Consider the following 18,874-nt stretch of genomic DNA (forward strand, 5'->3'; position numbering starts at 1 on the left):
CTCCATTAGGGGTGGGGAGAAAAGGAGCCAATAGGAGAAGCGAGAAGGAGGAGGAGGCGGAGCCTCTGCCGCTACCGCCCTGCAGCGTCTCCCTAGTCGCCCCGGCGCCCCACCCTCGGCGGCCTCGGGCTCCCCGCCCACAGACCCCCACAGGCGGCTTCGCGCTGCCCGGAGGCCGGGGGCGCGCGTGACTCTCGTCCGCGGTGCGAGGGGTGTGCCTCCCGCAGCCCAGGGCTCTGAAGGGGGACGCCCCGGGCCCGGGGCCACTGCTCTCCCTTTCTCGTTGTCGTAGACGCCCTCCCGGGGGGCGTCCCGCAGCCGGCGCGATGAGTGCCAACGAGGACCAAGAGGTGAGTCCCGCTGGCTGGACGCCCCTTCCCCGCGCCGGCGCGGTGCCTCGGCTCCGAGGGACGGCGGCTGAGCCCCCGGGGCCCTGCTGGGACCCGGCGCCGGGACGAGCGGCCCCGCACGTGCCTTCGCCCCTACAGCGGACAGAGCCCGGCTAGGGTGCCCCAAGTTTACGGGTGTCCTGCGAGGAGAGGCCAAGCACCCGGGAACGGGAAAGGTCCGCCTCTGCCTCCGCTCCCGCTGTAGTTTTCAGTTTTGCAAGCCCGGGAGTGGCCCCACGCCTCCTTAATAATAAGGATGCGTGTCCTTGGTAGGCGACCCAGTGCTCTTGCCTCGCCTTAAATCCCCAGTGTTCTTGTTTAGCGCTTGTGTACGGAGTTAAGCTGTTTGGAATCTGATTACCTTAAAATTTTAAAATTTCTTGGCTGGTAGGGAGAGACTTAATTGAGTTAGTTAAATTTCCCGTGGAGGAAAATAATGACACTGTCTCCGATTTCTGGCCTTTCTGTTTGGTGGAATCATTTATCCATCTGGTAGTTGTCCAATAGAAATTAAGGCTATTTTGAGCATGCATGTACCACCTGAATCGTAGAGTTTATGCTCAGCTATTTTCTCATGAAATGCCACTTTGACATTGAATCATATGATCAGGGAATGATAACAGGTCATCTCTAGGGGAGCCGTCTCATTGTGTAATGTGTCCAGATGAGGAGAAGAGTTTGCAAAGGTAAAGTGGATGCCCCAGGGCTGCACAGTGAACATGTGGGTAGAATCAGAACTAGAATCCGAGTCTCTTAGATAAGTAATTCACTCTTCATTTAAAATATATTTGTCGAAAGTTAGCACTTTTACAAGGTAAATGTGATAGAATCCCTGGAATGGAAGTTACCTTAAAAGGACCCAAAGTCCACCAAGCTGCTGAAATCCCTTCTAAACTGTTCTTGCCAAGTGAGTTTCTAAGTCGAGGCACCAACAAATTCTTACTGTGAAGCATGGAGCCTATCATATATTTCTCGAAGTTTGGCCCATGGAGCACTGCCTTAGAATCATCGGGGTGGTTGTTAGAAAAACAGGTGCCTGCACTGTATCTCAGATTTACTGAATTGGAATTCCTGGGGGGCCCAAGGATCTCCATTTTAACAATAGAATTCCATTCTTCTTCCACATGACTGATTTTCAGATCTTTGAAATCAGTTTTCTGCCCCGTTTTTCAGATGTCCTCTTCTTATACTAAATGATTCCTTTTAGCTTTTTTCCATATGTCCATTCTTTTTGTTCCTTCATTGTCTTGAAATTGTGTGTCTGTGGACAGATTAAGTTTACTTATGTCCTGTTTTAAAATTGTGGCATCACCGTTTTCTACAGTTAGTTACTCTCAATTACAACCCTTTGAGTTTCTGTACAAAGCAATTTGTCTTTCATCCTCTACTTGTATGTTTAGGGATCTAAAGACAAGTTCTTCCACTTACCCTATAAAATTTCGTCTCGTTAGATGGTTTTTCAAGGGCATTTTGAATTCATATTCAGCCACCAGCATGATTCACTGTTCCATCAAATTGTCATTCATCAATTTCATAAGGCTGCCTTCAATTTTTGTTCCTGACCTACTCTTTAGTTAAAATACAGGAAAGGATTAAGGGCAGGAGGAGTAGCACTATATTTTGAGTAAGGTGGTTCTTTCTAATCTAATCTTGGTTGTTCTTAAATCCAGTTGAACTCCTGTATTTTTTTCACGTGAAGGTAGAAAGAGAAACCCAGGTAGACTGTTCTGTGCCTTTCCTTGATGTACCAATCAAGTTATCCTCTCTAATAAGGGTTGCTTGCATTTATCTTGTTTTTCGTATGCTTGCCAAGGCTTACAGACTGCTACTCTTTAGTCCCCTAGGCCCCCACAAACTATTTCTTTAATAATCTATTCTAAAATTTTATCTGTCTTTAGTCTGTAGCTTTCATGACATGCATCTTTTTGAAAACTAAAAGATGTACCAAAGTACTGTCTTTCTTTGCTTCTCTTCTTCACCTGTTCATCAGTAATCACAACAGTGATTGAGTCTTCTCATTTGTCAGCCCACAGTGTTCTAAGAAATATTTCCAGGCAAGGATTATTAGTTACATTTTCTCTTGCAGTCCTTTTTTCCATCTTGGATAGATCCTTGTCAAACCTTTTTCTAACCATCTTTTTTTTTTTTTTAAGTTCTTTTTATTATCTGTAAGTGGTTTTTCAAGTTTCATATCATTCTGTGGGAAGGATTACAAATACAAATAATACACGTAAACAGTGGGGAATTATTGTGCTTTGTATTTCTCATCTCCAAGTATGACGCTCTTTCTACCCCAGCCTAGGACACATGCTCTGGAGTTGCTTTAAACTGACTTATTTTCCTCCTTGCTAGAAAGGAGAAAATAAGATATTCTTCTCAGGATTAATGTGAGATTTAGTGAGATAGTGCACTGTAAAATGCTTAGGAGTGCCTGGCACGTAATTTTAAAGTAAGTATTAGTATTAATACTGTGTTGCTACACTCACATATATATGTTATATACACATATTACAAACATCAAAGGCCATCTAGAGTAGCTAAGTTTTACATAGTTGAGTGGGCTTGAATCAGAAACTAAAGACCCTCTATTTCTAATCCACTTATACCACTAAACAAAACTCATTTGAATCATTCTTTTTTCAGATGGAACTGGAAGCTCTACGTTCTATTTATGAAGGAGATGAAAGCTTCCGGGAATTAAGTCCAGTGTCATTTCAATACAGGGTAAGATGTGACATGACTAGGAGCCCTTGCCACTTTGCTAGAAAAGATTGAAGGTTGCTAAAGATGCTTTCATTTTTTAAATGATTTTGTTTTTTCAATTTAACGGTTTAAATTTGTTACATCTTTGGATTTTCTGAAGCCTTTGAACAAAAGCTCATCACCGTGACATCAGTTATTTGTAGCTTTTGCAAACAATTCAGAAACTTTGAAAAATTAAGATAAACTTGTTTTTGTTGTGTCAGAATTATCAAATGTTAGAAGTGGGAGAAACCTTAGAAATTATATGGTCTTGCCTTCTAACTTTAAAGATAGCGTCTCTCAGTCATAACTTCCCAAGCTTTCCCAGCTAATGCTGATAAATACTAGAATTAAAATCCAGGTCTCTATTCCAAGTCTAGTATTATTCCTCTCCCCCCCACCATGATATAGTCAAGAAAAGTTGGTATTTTCCTAATTCCATATAATCAATATGTGTGAATATTTTTTACATATTCTTTAAAAGGGAGTTTGCTCATAACTGTTCTCAACATGAAACAGTACCAGTATCTTGTTTCGTAAATAAATAACATAAAGCATTTTTCCAGATGATTATAAGTAGTAGTGGTGTGAGAAAGTTTTTTTGTATAAGACTTAGTTATTTACATCATCATTTAAAATAAATTATGTGATAAGTGATCCTTATGTGTCATTATTATAGACTGTTACAGAAGATGAATTCTTTATCATTACTTTCTTTAGAGACTCTCTTCTCTGTTTAGCTCCTCTCAATTCCCTTTCAAGCTCAACAGTCTTTACACTACTCCATGGATAGAACAATAAAAAAACTTAATGGCCAAGGTTAACACTGGGGTTAAGTCCTAGGCCCTTTGATTTGAATCCAGCTGCCTCCCCAGACTTCCCCAGACACTGCCACTTACCCCTTACCAAGTGGGAGATCGAGAACTGCCCCATACTTCCCTAAGTATCTGTATTAACAGCAGCGGTTACCTGTTGAGCACAGTATACAGAACGTAGTAGGACGTGTGTAAGTCCTACAGGAGGGATGCTCTGCTGTGACTGCAGGATGGATTTCAAGGGTATAAAACGTGAGGTTTGGAAAGCTTGTTTGTGTTGAGAGCCAGAGGACCTAGGGTACAGGTCTGCCTGGGTCCTGGTCAGACCCCTCAGTTCCTCTTTAGCAGACTGGCTTGGTAACCTCCTGAACGATTCTCCCCTTTCAGTTCGGTCGGAAGCTTCCCCCCACACCTCACCAGTAGTCCTCCTGCAGACGTCTAGGTAGTTCTCTGAAACGCATAATTAGTTACCCCATTGCTTCGTTTAGAAGGGTTTCCCCATGGGTTTCTCCTGCCTATAGAATAGGGATTAAATTCCTTAGCTTGACACTCAAGGCCCTTCTGTTTGATTCAGATTGCCTCTCCAGACTTTCCCAGCCACTACCATTCATGAGACACAGTAGCCTGTGGAACATTTCCCTGCATTTTTTTAAGATTTTATTTATTTGACACACAGAGAGCGACAGCAAGAGAGGGAACACAAGCAGGGGGAGTGGAAGAGGGAGAAGCAGGCTCCCCGCCGAGCAGGGAGCCCGATGCGGGGCTCGATCCCAGGACCCCGGGATCATGACCTGAGCTGAAGGCAGATGCTTAACGACTGAGCCACCCAGGCGCCCCTCCCTGCATTTTTTTAATATGGTGCCTGTGGACATGCCATTTGCTCTTGCCCTCACCTCACGTCCCTCATCCAGCTACTTCTCCTTTAATGCCTAACTCAAGCTCCTCTGTATTTGGGCCTTGTCTCCTAGCTTTCCCTTGACTTCAAAGCAGAATTGACCATTCCCTATTTCTTCATACTTTGTTCTGTCTCTTTTAAACTTTTAATCGTGCTGCGGTTTCGTGAGTTACCTAAATGTCTGCTCCCTTGAAGACAGGAATGATCTTACCTCTATTTTTGTATTTTCTGTACCTAGGACTGTAGGAGACACATGGCACCTTGTTCCTACACACACTTTGAGTAAGGACTTAGTAATTGCATAGAGCAAGTAACTTTTACCACTTTTTCACTATCTCTGTATTTGAAACACAAGCATAAACCGGTGATGTCATCAACTTACACAGGCGTATATCAGCAGGTCCCTAAGTTTATCTGACATAATTTTTTTTTTAAGATTTTATTTATTTATTCGACAGAGAGAGAGAGCGCAAGTAGGCAGAGTGGCAGGCAGAGGGAGAGGGAGAAGCAGGCTCTCCGCTGAGCAGGGAGCTGGACGTGGGGCTCGATCCCAGGACCCCAGGATCATGACCTGAGCCGAGGGCAGCCGCTTAACCGACTGAGCCACCCAGGGGCCCCTATCTGACATAATGTCTAAGCCTCACCTTATATTGGTGTGTCTTGTGATTGAGGGTGAGGGGAAGGGAATAAAAAATTAGTGGTCAGAGAGTAAAGGTGAATCAAGTGACAATTTGGGGTGAAAAATTTTTAAATCTATTGCTGTTGTCTAAAAATAAATATTTTTTAAAAAGCAGCACATATACTAAAAATATTACAGAGGAGATCAGCATAGCCCTATGCAAGGATGAGATGCTGACTCATGAATCATTCCATAGTTTTATTAGAAAAATCACCATTTTGGAACCACCAACATGAGGATCATTTCAGGCAAGGCTCATTAATGGATGCTAAAACCTTGGACTGAAAAGTTGTTGAGAAGCAGTATATTCACATGGTTTTGTAGTGTCACTCCACAGATTACTTGTTAATTACAAAATGGAAAAGGTACCTTTACATTGAAGAGATTTGAAGAATATCACCTTAACCAAACTGATCAAGCTTAGTATCACCAGTGATGATTCCAGAAGATCTTATGTGCCTCCTTATATGATGCTATGGGAATATGCCACATCACCTGTGTAGTATCCCTACCAGAATATTTAATCTGAATTGGATGCAGGAAACAGACAGTCCTGATCTGGGGACATTATACAAGAAAACTGGCTTTAGATTCTTTTTGTCATGAAAGATATTTAAAAGGCAGGCAGGGTGGCTGGGGACTGTTCTAAATAAAAGCAGAGTAAAGAAATTTGACAACCAAATGTAATCCATGATCCTCAGTGGATTATGGATTTGTGGGTTGAGAAGGTGGTTTATTAAAGGACACTTTGGATATGAATGGGGAACTTTTTAGATGGATTACGAATTAGATAATATCTCTGTGTCAATGTTGAATTTCTTGGGTGTGACAATGGTAGTGTAGTTCTAGAGGAGAATGTCCTTATTCTTAGGATACTTTACCCTGTAAATCTTTAAGGATGTTTCATCATGTCTGCAACTTACTTTCAAATAGTTCAACAAAAACCAAAGGAAAAAAAAAAGGTCACCCCCATTGGGGGAGGGGGCGATTCTGTAATAGAAAGAAAGAGAAGTGGAAGGAGGCAAAGGTATTTGGTGAATAAGATACATGTCAATGAGTGTTCATTGACACTCTATGAGATTAAAATGTTTCTCTATGAGATTAAAATGTTTCAAATACAAAGTTGGGGATAGAAAAAGAAACAGAAAAGACATCTTTAAATTCTCCAGGTGAAGGGGGTCGAAAGTTACAAACTTCAGGTTATAAAAAAAAGTTAGGGATGTAATGTACAGCATGGTGACTATAGTTAGTAACATTGTATCGCATATTTGAAGGTTGCTTAGCCAGTAGATCTTGAAAGTTCTCACCCAGCCTAAGGCATTCCTAAACCTTATCTCTTTACCTTTTCCTTTTTTCTCTAAATTTTACATTTCCTTTTCTGGTCTTGGGATTGTGCTAATGCATATCAATCACTTGTTTTTAACGCCTCGTCTGATTTGGCAATTAGAAAACTTAGGGCAAAGATTAGGTCTTTCAAGTTGGTGGATTATTATTTTTGTCCATTCTCTTCCTGTCCCCCGCAGTTGATGTCTTATCTTTGTCCCCAGAAAGCTCTGATGAAAACAAAAATTTATATAAGACAGTCTTGATACTAGAAAAAGCTGGAGGGCTGGTTGGAGAGACAGGCCATGGACATCAAGTCAGGTTCTATTAATACGGCCGTCACCCCCTGCCAAGTCTCAGCCGGTACCCCAGAACTTTTCAGAATACTACGTTTCTGATCTGATCATGAGCATCGGCAGTAATTCATCATTTTAAAAGTCATAATTAAATATTCTGTCTTTGTATCACTTTTTACAAGCCTAAGATTTCCCTTTTCTTCAGATAGGTGAAAATGGTGATCCCAAAGCCTTCTTAATAGAGATTTCCTGGACAGAAACATATCCCCAAACACCTCCAATTATATCTATGAACGCTTTTTTTAACAACACCATGTGAGTAGTGTTCCGTTTTCATTGTTTTTTTGTAATGCTGTCTCTTACTTTTCTCTCAGCAATATATTTCTTGTGCATTATAGATCATCGGCTGTAAAGCAGAGCATATTAGCCAAGTTACAGGAAGCAGTGGAGGTCAATCTCGGGACCGCCATGACCTACACATTGTTTGAATATGCCAAGGACAATAAGGAGCAGTTCATGGAGAATCACCAGCCCGTGAATTCTACGGTAAGCTCGTGCTTCGTTTTGGTTTCACTCTGCTACTAATTCATCTTTGCTAGTTATTATTTTTTTTTAATTGGAAGGAGATTTTGTGTTAGATTGAAAATAGTTAGGGGCGTGGCGTGGCTTAGTTAACTGCCTGCCTTCGGCTCAGGTCATGATCCCAGGGTCCTTGGATGGAGCACCCCCATCAGGCTCCCTGGTCAATGGGGACTCTGCCTCTCCCTCTCCCTCTGCCTCTCCCCCAGCTCATGCTCTCTCTTGCTCTCTCAAATAAATAAATAAAATCTTTAAAAAGATAAATAGGTTACATCTGAGTTAAATAAGAATAGTAAATTTTAGGTTTCTTAGTGTCTATTTAACTTTAAAAATGAAATCATATCCTTTAGATCTTACCCTTCATATAAGACTAGAATACTTCATGTGCCCACCAAAAACTAAGGTGGTGTTGAACCAAATATTTGTTTAAATGTATTTAATGTCTTCATAAAGCTCAGATTGAGGATTTCTGATGTGGTGCTAAAATACATTTGAAATTACTTTCTTCATGAGCCTTCTTTAGTTGTCAGTAGTCTTGCCCCAGTTCACTTTGAACTTGGTGCAAGCTTGAAGAGACTTTATTAATAGGAAAAAAATTATTTTATTTCTAACAGTATTTTAGGAAATCATCACCTTTTATGACCGCAGGCATCTCTTTTTAGAGCTGCACCCAGTCATGTGCTAAAAGACTTTCCGTGGTCAGAGTCCGTTGAGTTCTGTGAACCAGGCCAGTGGCTTTCTGAGAGCAGCGGCTCTGTTGTCTTCTACTTGAGCAGGTCTGCCTTCCACATTCCTAACAGAACACGGAAGAACACTGAGGGCAGCTCTCTAGCGGTAGAAGGTGGTAGCAGAGCTGGTGGACTGTGGGCCACACCAGGTGGCCCTGAAAATCCTCACTGCACCACTCACCATGTGACTTTTTTTGATGGGGGAAAGGGGACCAATGTCTTAATCTCACTGTGCTCAGTTTCTTCTTTTGTAAAACAGGGATTATAATAGTATCTACCTCATAAGATTGTAGTAAGGATCAAATGAGTAGTATATGAACAACCTTTACAGCAATGCTTGGCACCTAGTAAGCATTTTAAATTTTGCCTACCACACTCTGATTACATGAATCCAAATTAAAATATTTTTCTCTTTTTTTTTTTTTTTTTGAAGATTTTATTTATTTATTGAGAGAGAGAGCGGGGGGAGGAGCAGAGGGAGAGGGAGAGAGAATCTCAAGCAGACTGCGCTGAGCACGGAGCCCAACGCAGGGCTCAATCTCACAACCCTGGGATCATGACCTGAGCCAAAATCAGCAGTCAGACACTTAACTGACTGAGCCACCCAGGCACCCTTAAAATATCTTTCTTCATTCATGAAGATTTTCTTCATTTCTTCAGGGAATCAGGGTTTTCTAGGTAGGCACGTGTGATTTTTCTTAAAGACATATTTAAATTTCCAAATCAAGCAAATTACCTGAATTATAAAATTACCTTAGAACTTCAGAGCTTCAACACAATGTTGGTATCAGGTCTTCTTTTTCAGAGACCTGGTTAATAACAATGGAACTAACATTATGTAAGTCCCTCTATGGGAATTTTTAGAAGAATGAAAGCAATGTGCTAATGGCACCTGATCTAATAAATGGAGAGTATAATATAGGATTTTTTTACTTCACAGACCTAAAAATTATCAACTTGTTTGAGGATGTAGCCATATTTAGTGTAATTCAATAAGTTTTAAGGCATTAGTATAGGAATTATTTGTTTTTTTTCTAGATACCCATAAGCAGTATCATCTCCGTTGAAACTCCTAATACAGCCCCATCGAGTAAGAAAAAAGAAAAAAAAGAACAGCTTTCAAAAGCACAGAAACGTAAGCTGGCAGATAAAACAGGTTTGTGTTTATTTATTTATTTTTTATAACGCAGATAAATGGGTTGCTTTTTAGTGTGATATGAGTGCTTAATAAGTATATTTCGATTTAGAAGAGTAGTTCTCTCTTCTTCATCCTTGGAACATTTGGATCAGACGCTGTCTTGGGTCACAGATGTATATTGAAAATATTTACTACTTTACCACAAGAGATCACCGTTTGAGGGGAAGGTAAGTAAGTGGCAAAATAACTATAAATGAGTCTCGAGGTTGAGAAACAGAATAGCATACAAAAGTGTATCCTACTTGTACCCTTTCTGACATGTTTGGGATTTTCTTATTTGTTTACCTTTCTGGCAGATATGTGTATTACTAAATATTTTTTGAACTGTAGCTTTCATTTGAAATGAAGTCTGGTATACCATTAGATGTTAGCACAATAAATAATATAATGTTTTAAAAAAATAATAATGTTTTTGTCTGTAGTTGATTTATTTATACAATTAGAATAAGATTTAAGAATAGAATTTCTGTGTCTCCTAAACCAGTCATTTTATGGACCTTTAGAAGAGAATTATAAATTCCACCTCACATCACCAATAATATTTGATCTCTTTATTTAACCTGAAAATTTGCAAATTGATATCAGTCTGTAAACTTTTTTTCCAGTTAAGGAAATGTATATATTTATATACATATACACAAGTGTGTCCCCGTATACTTACGTCTGTACGTGTGTGTGTTCTTGGTATAAGGTTACAAGCTGCCCTTTATTGAAAAGAACTGACCCTTTTACTCTGGTGAGGAAGTTTAAAATAATGCCCTTTTATAAAGGGATGGCAGGTTTTTTGCTTATGTTTTGTTTAACGTCCTGTGTGGCAGAATGAAAAGATTGCAGCCCTTTGTTGGCCCTCAAGATACATTCTTGAAGTCACAATAGTTTGTGAAATAACAAATCTGGGAATCCATTATACCTAATATTAAAGCATGAACAACCGAAGCAGTGAATTATTAGTCATTGCAATCTGTTTTCTAGAATTTTGGTTAATCTCTTTTTTAATGCTGTAGCATCTCTGTCAGTTCATTCCCTGTTGCTTTCGTACATAATGACCTATGATCATTCCCTTTCATTATGGTTTCCCCACCTCCATCGTTGTGATGATGCCCACCTAAGAGGCACCATTTTCTGTACTTAACGGTCTAGGAGTTTGTGACTTGGAGCTTGCGTTCTAAATAAAACTTTAAAAGGACCGTGGGTAAGTTTTAGTTAACAAAATCGGTGATCTGCCCCCACACCCCTGACAACCAATAAACAGTGGGATAAGATTCTTATTGGCATAAAGGAGAAAAGAGCCATTAGCATCTAAGATTGAGGTCTAGTGATGCTGCTTCTATCCTGTAAGAATCATGAGGTTGGTTTCTGTTTCCCTTGTGTAAAATTAATGTGTTGGTTTTAAATGCAGATTTTGATGATTTCATAAAATGAGATGTATAGAGATATATCAAGCATAGAGGAAATCACACCTTTTTATACTAAAACGCTTATATTTATTAAACTGTTCTTCAAGTTTGAATATTCTATTACAAGAATGAAGTCGCTTTGTAAACTATAATTTTTTAAATAAAGTTTCAGCTTGTTTTCAAGCACTCCCAACAGATTAAAGACCTGTCGGATTAAACAATGTTAGGCTAAATAATGAATATTTTATCAGACCACAAAAGTTAATAAATAAGTTGACCAGGCCTCCTCTGAGTTTCGAGGCCAGACATTGATTTATAAGGACTCTTGTCTTGAGCCTAGCTTCGTAGTTTAAAAAGCCTCATGAAGCAGAAAAGTAGCACAACATCTCACTTAAAAAAGCCGTAACCTTATAAAAAAGGGTAGAATTGTACAAGTGCATGAAACTAATAAATTGATTCATTCCTCTTCCTGGCGTTTCCAACTCACCTCCATGTTTTTGTCTTAATATCATGGTTTTGTCTTGAATGGAAATAGGGTAAATGTGAAAGGGAGTGTGTCTGAGTTACTTTGCAAGTATCCTGAGAACGGTGCTTTCAGTTCACAATGATGATAAACTGGTTTTTCAGCTTAATATAATACATGATTTAAAATTTTAATCTGTTATTGTGTAGATCTATCTATTATTGTGTATTTAATCTATTGTTGTGTAGAATGGTATGCAAAAGCTTATTGTTAGAGTATTAATTGCTTTAAAAATTACTGCTTGGTCTTAGACATAAAGTTACTATTTTTATCCTCTAGATCACAAAGGAGAACTGCCTCGAGGATGGAACTGGGTTGATGTGGTGAAGGTATATAATACTTATATTCTGGGCTTCAAAATATTGTTATCAATCTGCCATCAAATAATGAAATTTATATCTTCATTTTTCCCCCCCTCAACCTTTGAATTTTACTGGAATGGCTGTTTCCCTTTTTGCTTCAGCATGTAAGTATTTTTGAAATATCTTTCACATTCTTTTCTTTCCTACACCTTCAGTTTTAGATTTTCTTTATTTAAATAATGGAAAATCTGTAGAACTAAGCTATAAGTACAGTGAAGTATGACTGTTTATGTAAGTACATCTGAAGAACGAACATGCCTAGCTATGACTCTGGATTAGCGGTAGTGTGGAAACAAGAAACAAGGCATCGAAAGGAATGCTTTGATTTCTTAGTAGAAATTCATATATATTTTTTGAGGGCAAACCCTAGATGGAGTTTCCCATCATTGTCAAGAAGGATTTTCTGTTTTTCTTATTTAAAATTGTTTACTTTTCACCTTGAAGTTTTTTGCCACCTTCTCTCAATATTTTTCTTATTGGTAGCTTCCAATATATTAAAGTGATGCTTAGTTAATCCTTTTTTTTTTTTAAGATTTTATTTATTTGTTTGACAGAGAGAGACACAGTGAGAGAGGGAACACAAGCAGGGGGAGTGGGAGAGGGAGAAGCAGGCTTCCCGCTGAGCAGGGAGCCCAATGCGGGGCTCGATCCAAGGACCCTGGGATCATGACCTGAGCCGAAGGCAGACGCTTAACTGAGCCACCCAGGCGCCCCTAGTTAATCCTCTTTGTAGGACTTCATGAGATGAGTTTTGCATGCCAATTAGTGCCCCTACTGCTGTGAGAAGTAATGAATATGATCCAAGGGTAGTTAAAGATTAGGATTTTAGTGGGGACCTACAAATACGGGTAATTTATAAACAGTATATTCTTAGAGTTCAAGTCAGCTGTTTGGGCCATGGGGTACCTTTGCTATAGAAACTGTTTAAAATAATCTTTGTGCCTAGTACAGAAATACTTCCTGGGAGTAGGTGAGCTGCGATCGGAAGAAAGCAGCAGTATTTCTTGTCCGCTTCCTGGGCAAGGGGCTGACCGCACACAAGATGTCTGTGTGGGTGCGGCTTCTCCGCGTTCTCTGCTTTAGCCAGGCCCCCCTCCACTGATGCCTGATGGATACTCCACGCTGTCCTAGGTGTGCTTGTATGTGCCTCACCAGCTAAGTCGTTTCCCTCCTTAAAATGCTTCGGGCTTCAGAATGAGAGTGCATCCTTCCCAGACAGTAGCCGTCAGCAGAAATTGGGCTCAAAAAGTAATCCGATTAATCCAAAGGTGGTAGTGCTCCTCCTTGCCTAGCTCCAGAAATTTAGTTTCCTGCTTGTTTTTCAGAGTCCTTGTTAATATAAATTAGAATTTCAGCACATATAAAGGAAATGGAGATTGAAATAATCCAGTAATCTTGGGAGATAGGCGAAGATATTTTTAGGAGGGAGGTTACCACGTAGGCGGGTCTGGACTCAGAATCTGTTACCCGAAGCTAGTAGTTTCCAAATATGATCTTGGGATCCCTGGGAGGTCCTGGAGGCCTCTGGGCATCTGCAAGGTCAAAACTATTTACATCCTAATGTTAAGGTGGTGTTTGTCTTTTTTCCTCGTTCTCTCACAAGTGGACAGTGGTGTTTACCAGGGGCTCCTGAAGTGTAATGATGCCATCACTAATACTCTTCTATTAGAGCACTAATAGAATGTGTGCTTTTATATTCTTGTGTTTTCCAGAATTTTCTAAGGTGGTGAGTAGGTTTAGAATCTAAGTACGTGCATTTTTATATTAACTCAGTTTGTTCGGGTGCCTGGGTGGCTCAGTCGGCTAAGCATCTACCTTCGGCTCAGGTCATGATCCCGGGGTCCTGGGATCAAGCCCCGCATTGGGCTCCCTGCTCAGCGGGAAGCCTGCTTCTCCCTCTCCTCCCCGCTTGTGCTCTCTCACTGTTTCTCCTTCTCTCTCTCAAATAAATAAATAAAATCTTCAAAAAAAACAAAACAAAACAAAAACTCAGTTTGTTCTTAGTTACTTGTACTGTGTTTCTGTTCACTGTTTTCTATTTTACCTGCCTTACTGTGGAAGCAGATTTGTGAAAACCCAGCTGTCTTCTGTTGAGCTCAGTAATAAAGAAATTCACAAAAATGTAAAACAACACTATTCTTCGCATTAAGTTTTATTTGTTTTAGAAGACACAGCTTTTCATTTAAGAAATGTTATTCGGTGATCATGGAGTGAGTCTGTTGTTATTTTTACATGAACTCAATTCCTCAGTTTTAATTTCAAATACTGTAGGTTTAATATACATTTAAAAGAAAGCTCTTTTAAGATCCTCAAAGTGGGAAGAGGAGCTGGGGCCAGAATGTTTGAGAACTGCTACCCTTAACAGTTTCTGCTTTTCACAGCTTCCCACATTCTCTGGGGTTCTCAGGGTTTGGGTTCACTGGGGATTTCTTGGTGGCTGGGTCTTTATTCTGGTCAGAATTGTCTGTGTATTCTTTGGGAACTCCCCACCCTCTCCCCCATTTGCTAAATTCTATAGATTTTTATCAGAAAAGACTTGCAATTTAAGATTTTTATCGTATTTTTAAAACTGTACTTAATTTATGTGTTTTTTTTACCACAATGTTTAAAATTTTTGAAGTCTTTATTGTGAAAATAATAGAAGAATGTCATTCATTTTATAAGTGGCACCTTTTGTATGTTCTTGGTTCCAATTTATTTCTTGGAAAGCTTCAAGGGATTTTTTTTCCCCCCTTCTCTATTGAGGTTGTATTTTTAAAGAATCGTGTTTAAAGTAGCTGAGCCTGAAGTTGAAAAGTAGTTAAATACGTTGAACGCTGTAGCTGGTATTAAGTTACATGAACCTTGTTGTCTGTTGTTCTATCAATTATAAATATTTATTTCTGGTAATAAATGGAAACAGTGAACTCAAGTAATGTGATAGCTTAATCTTGTTGATGATGTCCTTTTTTGTCTTTTATAGTTAAGCAAAACTGGCTCTAAAGATGATGAATAGTACTTGGAATTGAAGACAAGGGAAGAACATCCTTTAAGAAGTAAACTGGGTTCAAAATCCTTCATTACTCTTTTCTGGTATTGAGGTGGCTTTTTATAAAACAGAATTTTTTTGTATGTTTCTTATGTAAAAAACATTTTAAGCTGAAAGTTCATGAAGAGATCTGGTTGTATTAAATTATTTTCACAAACTTGCCTTAATAAAAGGTGAAATGTTACTGTTTAGTATACTTTATGAAGATGGTTGAGCTTTGTAAATGGACAAAATGGGAAATAATAAATAATCAATGTGAATTTATATGATCTTATTCTAGTGGATGTGATATTTTTTAAAGGAGTAGGAAGCCCTTTTGAAACTCTCATCCCAGTGGATCAGAATACTGAGTAAACAGTTACTCTGTGGCATGATCCATATTATAGACTTCTCGTCTTAATAAAGTCTTCATCTCTTCCTTCTCTTAATTACTGAAGCATAAATTGCTCCAGAGAAATTTAAATACTAATATTTGAACTTTTACATAATATTCTTTGTAGTTCCTTTTTATTTTTCAAGGGTGAACCGCTTCTTTTTAGTAAATGAGTATCTGTTCATACTCTTCCTTTGGGTCATGATATTTGACCGTGAGAGTTTTCAGCCGTATGTGGAATAGGAGAATATAAAAATAAATCTGCCAAATACATTCAAAAGCATTTGAATAGAAGTGCTGGTTCCCACTGAAAACATTTCTCTTTGCTGCATATACCAAGATGGGAGTAAAAGATGCCTTAATATTTAATTTTTGTATTGTTGGAGACAATGGTTTTAATAAATTCCTGTTTATCTGCTACTGTGTGGTTTTGGTTGTGTGGTAACAGGTCTCCTAAATGGTTTAACATAAAACCACCTCTCAAGTCTTGTTTCTTTTCAAGTATCCACATGGATTTCTCAGCCTGAGCATCTTCCTAGTTATAGACATAGAAGTGTTTCAAATGCTGAATCATAGTACAGGCTTGATTATTTTTTTTAATCACGAGTACCGTACCTATTAGTGTCGTGTAACCAGGAAGTTACTGATGTGTCTGTGTGATTTCCAGTGACTGCATTTGCTTCCCGGCTGGAAAACCCTAGAAAAACCTTCTACAAATAAATATTTCTAGAAGGGGAGGCTGTGTTCCTCCAGTGACAGCTGTGCAGCTCGGGTCTGAGTTTTTAAAGAATAATGAACTTGTAAAGACACGTCCTTAGCATACGAGCAGTTTAAATTATGTCCGTGGCTTTTACTGGGCTAACATTAGGCTCAGTTAAATCGTTTGAATTACACAGTAAATACAATTATGGTGAAGAAGTGTAATCTGATTTTCAAAAGCTGAATCACATTTGATATCTTGAACTAATAGAACAGAATCATTAAAATTCAAGACCACCGGAATGCGGCCAACTTTTGTCCTGGGGGTTGTGTGTACATGGTTTTCGTTGTGTTGATTTGTTTGCTTGTTTTTAAAGAAACTGAAACTACAACATCTGCTCGTGGAACAAACCATGTTTCGCTCTGAAGATTCTGAAATTGTTCAGGCTTCTTGTGGTTCAGAGATGACAAAGAATAATGCTAGTTAAATGCCAATGAGCTGTTTTTACTCTTTTTATATGAAATGTACACATGTAGGGGGTCATGGTGGCCGTGGCGCCTCTGACCACCTTCTGTAAAACACCGAAACATTCTCGTCCGGATTGCCGTCAGCTGTTCAACACCCCCGTACATTTGCTCAAAGTCTGTCTCCCTGAAACTGTATGGAATGACATCCTTAATAAGCAATAAAACCAGAATTACACACAGTGGTTTTCCCTGTGTTTTATTTCAAGTCGATGGAGAGAGAATTGTTGATTTTACAAATTTGCACAGACTTAGGGTGTAAGATGTACCCTCCTACTAGAAACTGTTTAAAAGTGAAAGAGAGAGAGCACCAGCACAAGCTGGGGGAGGCAGAGGGAGAAGCAGACTCCCTGCTGAGCAAGGAGCCCGAGGCGGGGCTCGATCCCAGGACCCTGGGATTCTGGCCTGAGCCGAAGGCAGACGCTTAACCACTGAGCCACCCAGGCATCCCCCAGAGTCTAAAACATTTAAACAAAAGTTGGAAGCTTGAGGTTAAGGACAGCTTCAGTTTTTACAGCGTCAAGGGGCCAGAAGACAGATGAAGTCTGGGATCAGCCCAGGTTAAGGAGTCACACACAGGTACACAGAGCATGCATGACGCTGAGACCTATCCCCCGGGGGGACCCTGAGGGAAAATTCCTGTCTTAAACTTGGGTTCTCCGTGGAAGGGCAAAATGTAAACAGACGGACATGGACTCTCCTGATGACTTACAACAGGGTTCCTCACACTTGGATTTCAGCCCAAATTCTGCCCCATATGAGTGATCTTAAAAAACAACAACCCCTCAAGCCAGGATTTTAGTTTAAAGTGGTACCATCCGGGCACCTGGCCGGCTCAGTCGGTAGAGTAGGTGACTCTTGATCTCAGGGATTGTGAATTCAAGTCCCAGGTTGGGTGTACAGAGTATTTTAAAAATAAAAATTAAAAAGTGGTGCCAACCGGGTAGAGCCTCTGGGCAACTAGTAGAAATGACCACATATCGACCCTGGAAGAACCCACCTTCAAGCCAGACCTCCAAAGAAAGCCCCACACGTAGAGTGCTCGGAATGCGCACTCACGGTCAAAGCCACGGTCCACGGAAGCGGGACCTTGTGACAGCCTCCTGCAGGGAAGCTTAGGGGAAGAAGCACTTCAAGGATGTATTCTTACGACACAGACTCTTAGATGTTAAGAGAAATTGAGTAAGGAACAAGAAATTATTAAGATGCATCAAGCAGATTTGGAAAAGAACCAAATAGAACTTGAAAAGTAAAATAATTGAAATTAAAGTTACAGATGAAGACACGTGTGCTTTGGCAAATCTGAAGTATAAATATCCCGTGGAATGAAGGCGGAACTAAATTTGCACTTTGGGATTTTCTTTTTTCGATTGTAACCTTAGAATCTTTCTTTCTTTTTTTTAGATTATTTATTGGAGAGAGAGAGAGCGCACGAGAGAGAGCACAAGCACGCGGAGGGGCGGAGGGAGAGAGAGAAGCAGACTATCCGCAGAGCAGGGAGCCAGATGCGGGGCTCGTTCCCAGGACCCTGGGATCACGACCTGAGCCGAAGGCAGATGCTCAACCCACCAAGCTACCCAGGCACCCCAACCTTAGAATCTTTCTGCATTATTTCTTCACAGGCCCCACCATTTTAGGTCAGCTGGATGATTTGAGCTTTCCAAAAGTTCTGCTTGATAACTGCACGTGTACCTCCCCGGACCTTGTTTCAGAAGAGACCAGTTAGGACAAGGATTTGGCCAGTGTTTCCAGAGGGTTGTCTGTGATAACTTTAAAAAGAATAAATTTAGAAATTACGCTCTGTAATAAGGTTTTGTCATTGGATAGTCCACAGAATAAAAACAGAACAAAAGGCATTACCTGGTAGGAATTATCTGGTAATCTATGATTCTAAATTTCTGTGTTTCTATTATGTGACAAAATAATCAGGAATTGATCAATGATCTGAAGTGTTTTTGTGTGTGTGATCCATTAATGAAGAAACTCATCGAAGGTCTTTACCAGCAATTTTCCTAATGGAATGGAAGAGAACAGAATTCAACAGAAAATACCGGTGTGTATCACATGTTGTAAGGGTCTTTGAGTGCGTGTGACTGTTGTTTTGGTTTGGGGTATGTATGTGCCGGTACTGTATAAAATTTATTTCTTAAAGTGCATCACGGCGAAAAAGTTTGAAAGGCACTGATCAGAGCATACAAAATGTGGGACAAATTTTACATATAAAGATTTCATTTTTAAAAGCACAAAATGGGGGCGCCTGGGTGGCTCAGTCTGTTCAGCGTCTGCCTTCGGCTCAGGTCATGATCCCAGGGTCCTGGGATCG

At 39.9% G+C, this 18,874-nt stretch overlaps 1 protein-coding gene and 1 non-coding gene across 3 annotated transcripts; both read left to right on the forward strand.

The window, feature by feature from the left end:
• Positions 1 to 73: 73 nt before the first annotated feature.
• RWDD4 (RWD domain containing 4) lies at positions 74 to 16,733 on the forward strand. 2 transcript variants are annotated; one of them, XR_013446666.1, is made up of 7 exons: positions 74 to 350; positions 3,033 to 3,113; positions 7,345 to 7,454; positions 7,538 to 7,685; positions 9,485 to 9,602; positions 9,694 to 9,811; positions 11,844 to 11,884. XR_013446666.1 is itself a non-coding variant. In XM_036071337.2 (7 exons), exons 1-7 carry the CDS (start codon positions 327 to 329, stop codon positions 14,919 to 14,921), a joined length of 564 nt encoding a protein of 187 aa, XP_035927230.1. In that variant the 5' UTR covers positions 74 to 326; the 3' UTR covers positions 14,922 to 16,733. The 2 variants fall into 2 exon arrangements, 1 of the variants encoding a protein (XP_035927230.1); XM_036071337.2 differs by lacking the exon at positions 9,694 to 9,811 and adding an exon at positions 14,889 to 16,733 and having other exon boundaries at positions 11,844 to 11,893.
• Positions 5,620 to 5,720, forward strand: LOC118522367 (U6 spliceosomal RNA). The gene has a single exon (XR_004910594.1). It is a non-coding gene; the product is annotated as a U6 spliceosomal RNA (small nuclear RNA).
• Positions 16,734 to 18,874: the final 2,141 nt, after the last annotated feature.

This window comes from Halichoerus grypus, chromosome 3, assembly GCF_964656455.1.
Source record: "Halichoerus grypus chromosome 3, mHalGry1.hap1.1, whole genome shotgun sequence".
Taxonomy (NCBI): domain Eukaryota; kingdom Metazoa; phylum Chordata; class Mammalia; order Carnivora; family Phocidae; genus Halichoerus; species Halichoerus grypus.

What these genes read in the sequence shown, in the direction of transcription:
- RWDD4 (XM_036071337.2), top strand. Translation starts at nt 327, where the DNA reads ATGAGTGCCAACGAGGACCAAGAG. An exon ending in TAAGCTGGCAGATAAAACAG is followed by an intron (nt 9,603 to 11,843) that starts GTTTGTGTTTAT and finishes TTTATCCTCTAG; the next exon opens with ATCACAAAGGAGAACTGCCT. An exon ending in ACTGGGTTGATGTGGTGAAG is followed by an intron (nt 11,894 to 14,888) that starts GTATATAATACT and finishes TGTCTTTTATAG; the next exon opens with TTAAGCAAAACTGGCTCTAA.